General features: G+C 49.0%; 1 protein-coding gene across 1 annotated transcript in view; it reads right to left on the bottom strand.

The window, feature by feature from the left end:
• Nucleotides 1-9,257, bottom strand: part of NECAB1 (N-terminal EF-hand calcium binding protein 1) — a 145,917-nt gene that overhangs the window by 86,619 nt on the left and 50,041 nt on the right. The window contains exon 3 of the mRNA XM_006034581.3: nt 6,612-6,720. Coding sequence (XP_006034643.1) covers nt 6,612-6,720 — 109 coding nt within the window. The remainder of the gene's footprint in view (nt 1-6,611; nt 6,721-9,257) is intronic.

Raw genomic sequence — 9,257 nt, forward strand, 5'->3', positions numbered from 1 at the left:
CGCCTTCTTCCGGGCTCCGGCACTGGCTCCACAGCTGCGATCCACGCGGCTGTGGCTCTCCTCGTCCTCGCCGCTCACAACGCCGCCGCCGCTTACCCTGCCTAAAGCGGAGACACCCTGCGGGTGCCTGCTTCCGGCCGCGGGCTTCCCTCCGACTCTGGCATCCTCTTGCCGCCCCCTCGTGCTCTCGGGGCCGTGCTTTATTTCCGCCGGGTGGCGCCTCTCCCTGACGTCACTCGGCGCCAGCTGAATGTAAGCATGGCTGATAAGCCGCGCGGGTGGTTTCTCGGCTCGCGCGCCGCCCCTGCCTTCGACTCCTGCAAGGGGTAAGTAGGTGTTTCTTTGGGCCCGGGTTTCCCTCTAGCCCCGGCGTCCCTGGGACACTGGTTCAGAGAGGCATGAGCTTAGCTCTGATGAAGTATGTCAGGATGTCCAATTTCTGGGGTCAGGGGCTGCAGTGCACACAGCATGGCTGCAGATCCAAAGGACTACTAGCTATGAAGGAAACCTCCCCATAGTCTTCCTGCAGTGCAGACAGCCCAGATCTCTCCACTCCCTGTTCCCATGCTACTCCACCCCTGAGGCAGGTGCAGGAAACAGAAGCTAGAGAAGGGAGGGGGAGCTTGGAGACTCCAGCTGCCACAGGAGTAGGAGCAATGAACAGAGAAGCCAGATGGGAGTCTGTGGGGTGCATGTTAACCCCTCTTTGGCCACATGCAGTCCATAGAAGTCCCTGAAGTAGGTCATTGCCTATGAAAGCTCATGCCTCTCTGAATCAATTAGTTTCTAAGGTGTCACCATGCCCTATCTTCTGCCTAGATTAATGAAAAAAAACCAACTTTGTGCATCTTGAAGAACTTTCCAGTATTTCTTCTTAACAGCTGTTTACTTTGATGCATATCCTTTTTCATGCCTCTCACTCACTAAAGTTTATCTTTCTTTTCCTTGCTAACAAAGATTATTCTCTGTGAGAAAATGAATTATTCTAATAATGCCACTTAGATCAAAAAATGAACAAAATAAGGTGCCTCCTACAAATTGCTCTGTGTCAGATTTCCAAATGCTTTGTCATGGGTTGGACTGCTACATCAGAAGACATTAGACTTAGTCTCATCTCTGGCTAGTTATCTACTCTATGGTGTTGAGTTTTTGGCTTTGGCCTTGAGTGATGGTTGGATGAGGTGAAGGTGGCCAGCCATCACTTTGTACAGTAAAATCTCCATTATCCGGCATGAGTGGGGAATGCCAAGTACCAGTAATGTAAAAATGCTGGTTATCTAAAAATATTGAAGCCAGAGGGTGGGGAGAGGTGGGGTGGGGCTTGCATGCAGCAGCGCAGTGTGGTGAATGGCAGTGATGGTGGTGCAGGGGAGTTGCATGCAGTTTGCATGTGGCAGCGGTGCGGGGTGGTGGATGGCAGCAGCGCAGTGGCAGCATGAGGTGGTTGACATGGCAGTGGTGCGGAGTGGTAGTTAGCGGTGGCGTGGTGCCAGTTAGAGTATGTCAGCTAGTAGAATGCTAGAAAACAGGGATTTTACTGTAGTAGCTAACAGATGAGAAGCTCCTGAAAAAGGAGCCTGTTGCATCATACATAGGAAGAGTAGTAGTGGTTTCTTGTGGGAGAGTTAGAATCTGATTCTGTGGCTTTATACTCCATCTCTTGATCAGTGGTCTCCAAACTTTTAAAGTCGGAATTTAAAAGAAACCCAAGATCTACCTTGTGCCGCCACCATCCCGCGACCCCCCCCCAGCAGGTAAGTTTGTGGGGAGAGAAGTGTGGGGTGCAGATTGAGGCAGAGGAAGAAAAAATTATTTGGGGGCACACCTCCCCAGCAGGTATGTCTGTGGGAGAAGGCGTGGGGCAGATCAAGGCCCCAACCCTAGCCCCACTCCCTCTCTCACCACTGGGGCCTCAATCTGCCCCCCACAATGGCAGTGAGTGAGGAAACGGGGCTGGAGCAGGGGCAGGCCCTGCACAGATGGGGCGGGGCAGGAAGGAGCCATGAGCAGCTCATCCAGGGGGCATGGGGGGGGCATGCACCCTGGGAGGGCATGGAGTGGGGTGCATGCCCCTGGAATTGCATGGGGTGGGGTGGGCTGCAGGTGCCCTCCCCCCCGCCAAATGCATGGGGGCCATGTGCCCCAGATCTGTACGGGGGAGGGCAGGCTGCTGCTGCAGGCTGGGGCTGGGAGGCAGCACCAGGTAGTTCCTGGTTGAGGCTGGGTCTGCAATTGGGCCAGGCGGCTGTAGTGCTCAGAGGGGATTTGGGGTGGCTGCAGCCCCACCTCTGCTCCCAGTGCTGCTGCCATGCGGCCCCAGCCTCTGCCGGGAACAGCCTGGTCCCAACCATCAGCTGCAGCCCACCCCACCCTACCGCATGCAATTCCGGGGGCATGTGCCCCCCTCCGTGCCCTCTTGGGGTGCATGCCCCACCCCTTCCTGCGCCCTGTGGATGAGCTACTCACAGCTCTGTCCTGCCCCATCCTGGCTGTGCATGGCCTGCCCCTGCTTTAGCCCCGCTCCCTCCCTCACTGCTGTTGAAGTCACCTGCACTGCCCCGCATTGGGGGGGGGGGGCAAAAGCCCCTCTGATCTGGGTGCAGTGGAGGGGCCTGCCGCTGCAGGCTGGGCTTTGCGCCCTGAGCCCCCTGCAGCTGGCTTGGGAGCAGCTGGACGCACGTGGCATCGGGCGGCTCCCAGGTCAGCTGCAGCAGGGCTGGCGCAAAGCCCAGCTTGTGGAGGGAGGTGCGTCTGCCAGGCACAGATGGAGGGCATGTGCCACTTGGGGCCTCTGCTGGGATGCACACAGTGGCAGGAGCCCCACCCCTGGAAAAGCTTCCTGGGCTCAATCCTCCCACCACCCACTTGATGGTACCCCACTTATTGGGCTGCTCCTGTACTGTGTCCCTCACCGCAGGGGCCTCAATCTGGCCCCCTTCCCTTCCCACACCGACTGACCAGCTGAGCGAGGGGGGGTAGGCATGTGCACATGCACGTGCCCATGCAGCCCTCCCAGCCGAGCATCAACTATAAGAGGCTCCGGGTTGGTGACCACTGGGCTAGATTATGGGGCCTCTATGACTGAATGGGACTAGCAAGCAGAAATGAAATTAACCCTCTTCACAAGACACTATGCAAAGCTAAATACAGGGCTGAAATGAGGGTGGATGGGATGAATTTTGTCCTACATGCAACAACAAATCAAAGAGAGTGTGTAATAAAAATGCTTAATTTATCTCTTGTCAACAGCTGCAGTTTCAGCTATAACTAGTAAACATGCTGCATTATGTTTGTATCCCATTATCGTGATCTGCCCATCTGTCTTTGCTAGGATGTGGGAAGAGACCAGTGAACTTGTACGAATTATACGGCATGCTGATTTACAGAGTATTAGTTAGCTTATATTTGGTGTTGGCTGGAAAAGGGAAAACAAGCTGAAGGTTTTCCTAAGAAGATAGATTTTGCAGGGAAAAATTTTTTTGACTGTATATGGTCTGTTCAAAGGCTACATTTCAGATAGAAAGCTCTAGTATAAATTTTACTACCCTATCTTAGGTGCTGTCCGAACTCATTGGAGAAGAGAATTTTTAGGGCTCACCCTCTCTTCATTCCCTTTCAATGCTCTGTGTTTAGTGGCCATATCAGCAAGTCAACTACTTAATCCCAGGTGCAATAGGAGTATTCTGATGTCAAAGGCTAGGGACAGAAGTTACACAAACCAGTTTAAATGATCAGAAAGTGGTTTAAACCTGTAACAGAATAGAACTTCAGTGCACATAAACCAGTTTCAAAGGCTAGTACAGACAGTCAAAAAGCCTGAGGCTGAATCAATTCAGTCTTTGCAGTTTAGTCTAAATTGCACAGATTAAACTGAAACAGAAGTGAACAGACATTAACCTCTGATTCAGGAAATAAAGCCACATGTCTTCAGTGGCTCAGGCCAGAAACTTTGAGGTGCTAGAGCACAGCTCTCTGGCTGTGTGTTTGCTGCTTCTTCCTGCTGCCCACGAGTTCTCTGGAATTTGCAGTCCAGAATTACAGCAGCAGGATTCTGCAGGGTTGTTCATTACTTCTTCTTCCTGCTTCCAAGTGCATCTGGGATTTGTAGTCCACAGTTGCAGCCCACTGTAAGTTTGAGCAGGGGAAGTGGGGGATTAATCCCCCTCCCTGGCCCAGGATCCCAGCTGGGTTTTGCCTGGGGGGCAGTCCTCCCCGTCCCCCCCCCCCACACTTGTAGACTGAGCTGCATCCCCAGCCGGGCTTGCCCTCCCACAACCTCCTTGTCAGCCAGCCCTCACTGCTCCAGCTACGGAGCAGAGGAACAGGGCCAGCCCTGCTCTCTGAGCAGACAGCCCAGCCCAGCCCAGTCTAGGTCTGGAAAGCATGCTGGGGGCTGTGATTTAACTTGAACCAGGAAATGTTCTGGGAAAGAAGTGTCCTAAAACCAGTTTGACCCAAATCAGTTAAGTCTGATACTATATTCAACCAGGTTTAGCTTAAACCAGTTTAAGCCATTTTGAAACTGGTTTATGTGCACTGAGCTTCTGTTCTGTTACAGGTTTAAACCAGTTTCTGATCACTTAAACCAGTTTATGTGTAACTTCTGTCCCTAGCCAAAATGGCTGAAACTGGTTTAAGATAAATCTGGTTGAATGTAGCATCAGACTTAGCTCAAACTGGTTTATGAAACTTCTGTCCCAGACCCCTTCCTGGTTCAAGTTAAATCAGAATCCCCCAGCATCCCACCATTTTGTAGCCTTGGGTTGGCCTGTGCTGTATGGTCCAGAGAGCATAGATTCATAGATGCTTCATAGACATTAGGGTCAGAAGGGACCTCAATAGATCATCAAGTCCAACCCCCTGCATAGGCAGGAAAAGCTGGAGCAGTGAGGGCTGGCTGACTGGCTGGGGCACTGCCCCCCAACCCCCCCCCCAGCAAGCTCCTGCTGGGGTCTGGGGCCAGGGAGGGGAGTTAAACTTCCCTTCCCCCAAGTACAGAGCTGCCCTGCCCTGCCTAGTTTACTTAGTGCTGGCTGTGATTGTGGACTAAATCCCAGAGGCACCTGGAAGCAGGAAGAGGAAGTAGTGAACAACCCTGCAGAGTCCTGCTGCTATCATTGTGGACTGCAAATCCCAGAGACCTCAGAGGCAATAGGAAGAAGAAGGGGACACAGCCCATGCTGGCTACATGCCAGAGAGCCATGCTCTAACACCCCTGGCTTCTGGCTTGAGCCACTGCAGACATGTGGCTGGCATTTTTTTATCAAAAAGTAAAGTCTGTAGACATGTGGCTGCATTTCTTGAATCAAAAGTTAATGTCTGTTCATTTGCTTATTAGTTCAATCTTTGCAGCTTAGACTAACCTGCAAAGACTGAATCAATTCAGCCTCAGGCTTTTTGACTGTGCATACCTAGCCTAAGAAGCATGATTAAGAACACCAGCTTTCTTTTTCCTTAGTGCACCAAAGATGTGCTGGATGATAACTTTTTTCCTTTTCCGCTACTGCTTAGGACATGCAGTATTGTAAGGCTAAATATATAAGGCCAAGTTCTCTGATCAACATCTGGCATAAGTAACAAGGTCAGGCACTGGGCTATTTTGGTGGAAAAGAGAGGAGTCATGCATCCACCCTGCAAACTGCATTGCTGGCCTAGCAAAGCCAAACCAGTCTAGGGCTCTTCCTATCTTCCTTCCACTGCTGTATCCTGCCCTTCTAGGAGGAATGTCAGATTCCCACTTCATATTCTGAAACATGAAAGCCTGTATTTCTGAACCATTCTACAATATGTAGAAGGGTTGCAATGAGGGCCTCATTTGGACTGTTTTGTAAAAATGGCTCAAGTCTCTTGCAAGAACTCAGCTGATTTTCAAATACAGATGTCAGAGTGCCCTCCAGGAGGATGCGTGCTCAGGACCACGACAGTCTTGTCTGGTCTCGAAGAGTACCCCTTGAAGCCAACCCAGGCATGGCTTCTAAAGCAGCAGGGGGAGCCCAGGCTCCTTCCAAGGGTGAGATCCCTCATCCTTTCTGGTTCTCCCTAGCTCTAACTCATCCAAACAAGCATCCAGTTCTACTACTGAGAGAAGACTTCGCCTCCTGTTGGGAGGGCACAGTACAACCCAAACTTCCAAGCAGCACAGCAGACAGTCTCTTCAGTAAATGCACTTACTGAGGCAAAAGCTACCCATCCAGAGGTTCTCTGCCTCCCATCCAAAGGGGTTAAGCAGTCCTTCTGTCCCCAGTCTGGACCACTCCATCTCCCCAAACTACCTGCACTTGTCTGAGTCTCCAGACCCTGCTCTTACAGGCTGCTTCCCCCAGTCTGCTCCCCCCTTGTCATATTTATCAGGACACCTCCTGGGTGGATGTTGAGCATCTCACCTTCATTGATATATCAAAGACATTCAAGACTGCTGATGCTAAAGAGCCATCTGGTCTCGTCCTGTATGTAGTCAATCCTGGTGCTTAACCCTTCATTCTCTGTACACAAGCTAATGAGATAAACTGAATCACACAATATTATAACAGCGTGAACACAGAAATAGCACAATAAAACCTGTAGTCCATCACAAAAAGCTGTAGCACAAGCTGAGAAAAGGGGATACATACTCAGTATTGTGTGTGTCAATAGTATGAAAAAGCTCATGTAGTTCCTCTCCACTCAGAACTCCATCAGCAAAGTAGGCTTTGAATTCTTCAAAGGACAGTTTTCCATCATCTGAAATGAAGAGGAAAAGGAAACATAGTTACAGGTATAGCTTGTTTCACCTTTTTTAATATTAATTCATCTACAGGAAGTCTTGTAAATAGAACCATGGGACTAAACATTCAGATTGATTTAATTTGGAACCTTAATAACAGATCATATTCAGTGAAACTCTTTTTGTCAAGAAAATGTCAAAACTGGAACTTCTTGAAATAACAGATTGATTTCAGTAGAAGTTTCCTCAGGTCCAGAATGGATTTTCCAGAGAGACCCATAGCCCAGTAGCCAACAGCCTGGCAGTTACGGCACAGTAGCATATAGGAAACTAGATCTGAGTCAGCAGACCTTCTTGTCTGTTTTTATTATAAGTAAACTTCAAAGGATCTTTTTTTTCTTAATGAGTTATAGGAACATTTTTTAAATCTTGAAATTTCCTGGGATGGGAAAACAACTTTCTGCCAGCTCCACACATTTTTTCAATAATGTAGTACACATTGGAAGCTCAATTAGTACACTGTGGTTGTAGCACACCTCAAGTAATGTCATACATCTCTCAGCCTGCAGAGCAGGGGATAGGTGGAGGGGAGGTGTGCAGAGTGTTTACACCTTGGCTGGACAGCACTGCTGCTGCTGCTGCTGCATTCCTACTGAAAATGGGGGTGGAAAAGTATTCATTTGACCAAACTGACAGGATGTCCAGGACAAGTATTTAAAAAAGGATTATGCACGGAGGAAACAAGATATACGGTCAGCCTGCATAGAATAGAAGTATTTAGAAGAACTGCAGTAGGGTGTTCAGAATAAATGGTTTCTAATCTCTATCATATTGCTTAGTAGAATGGATTAAAACCAGCAGACCCCTTTTGGGTTTGACTGGTCTGAATTATACCAGGTACTCCATACTATGTGATAAGACAAGGGTAGGCAGCCCCTGGCATGTGCCAATTAATAGCACGTAGAGACATTTTCCTCAGCATGCCAGGAGGCGTGCTGAGGAAATTGTTTCAAAAAATATATTTCTTTTAAGTTTCTGCTCCGGGCTCTTTCAAGAGAGACTCAGGAGGAGATGCTGCCTGAATAGCCCTCAGGAGGAGCTATTAAGAGTTGGGGGGAAAGCCTCTTCTGCAGCACTTGTTGTACCACCACTAGTGGGGCAGGCTTCCCTCCACTCCTCCTCCCTGCCCAGTGGTGGCTGCTGCAGCTCTGCCCTGCTTGCTGCAAAGCATCCTTCTGCAGGCTGCTTGGGGGACGTGCCTTCACATGGGAGAGTGAAGGGCAGGGAGTGGAGGAGGGCACTGGAGGTTGAACTGATTCAATCTGCATAGGTTAGTCTAAGCTGCATAGACTGAACTGATAAGCAAGTGAACAGACATTCACTTTTGATTCTGGAAATGCAGCCACATGCCTGCAGTGGCTCCAGCCAGAAGCTGGGGGGTACTAGAGCACACCTCATTGCTGGTCTGAAGCAGATAGCATAGGTCAAAACTAGACAGCCCACTCTGCAAGCGGGGGTTTGCAGGGGCGGTGCAAAGCATCCTGGGATTCTGGAGGTCTGAGAGTTAATTTGAATCTGGAGGGGATCTGGGACAGAAGTTCAATAAACCGATTTAACCTACATCAGTTAAATCTGATACTACATCCATCTTAAACTGGTTTCAACTATTTTGAAAATGGTTTGTGTGTACTGAACTTCAGTTGTGTTATAGATTTGAACTGGTTTCCAATCACTTATACCTGCGTATGTGTAATTTCTGATCCCAAGCCCAGGGAGCTGCAGACTCCAGGGAGACTCTATGAGAACACATATTTGATTCTCTTTAAACTATTTAATAGACCCAGCTGAAACTTAGGCTGGAACAGTTTTTCATCAAAAATGTATTTTGGTAAAAATCAAAATTACTTCCTGGAATTTGTTGCTTTTGAAGAAACTTTTCAGTTTTTGTTTTGACCAGTATTCAGATATTAGTTAAAACCTTTTGAGTTTCAGATTCTCAGAATTTCTTTCAAATGTTGACATTTCTTCTGTTTTTGTTCCAAACTGAAATACTTTGATCATAAACCCGCTGGTACCCAAAACATTCTCATAAACAAACTGAGAGGCTGTGACATAGATGATTACATGGTCAGGTGGGTGGCAAATTGGCTTAAGAGTTGCACCCAGAGAGTGATGGTGGAGAGGTTGGTATTGACCTGGAAAGTTGTGGGCAGTGGGGTCCCCCACGGCTCAATCCTTGGATCTGTGCTATTCAATTTCTTCATCAGCGACTTGGATGAGGGCATGAAGAGCACTATGACACAAAATTATGGGGTAAACACACTAGTGGGACAGGATCGAATCCAGGCAGACCTGGCCAGGCTGGAAAAGTGGGCAGAAAAGAATAGGATGGGTTCAACAAAGACAAGTTGTAGCAGGCCACTTTTGGTGCCTGCCACTTTAAGGGCTGTGTCAGGCATCCAACAGGTGCCCAATAGCAGCAGCCATTTTGAGAACTTAGTATATAAAGGCTGCAGTCTGCTGCTGCCAGCCCAGGCAGAAACACTGCCTAGCT

This window comes from Alligator sinensis, unplaced genomic scaffold (genome assembly GCF_000455745.1).
Source record: "Alligator sinensis unplaced genomic scaffold, ASM45574v1 scaffold946_1, whole genome shotgun sequence".
Lineage (NCBI taxonomy): Eukaryota > Metazoa > Chordata > Crocodylia > Alligatoridae > Alligator > Alligator sinensis.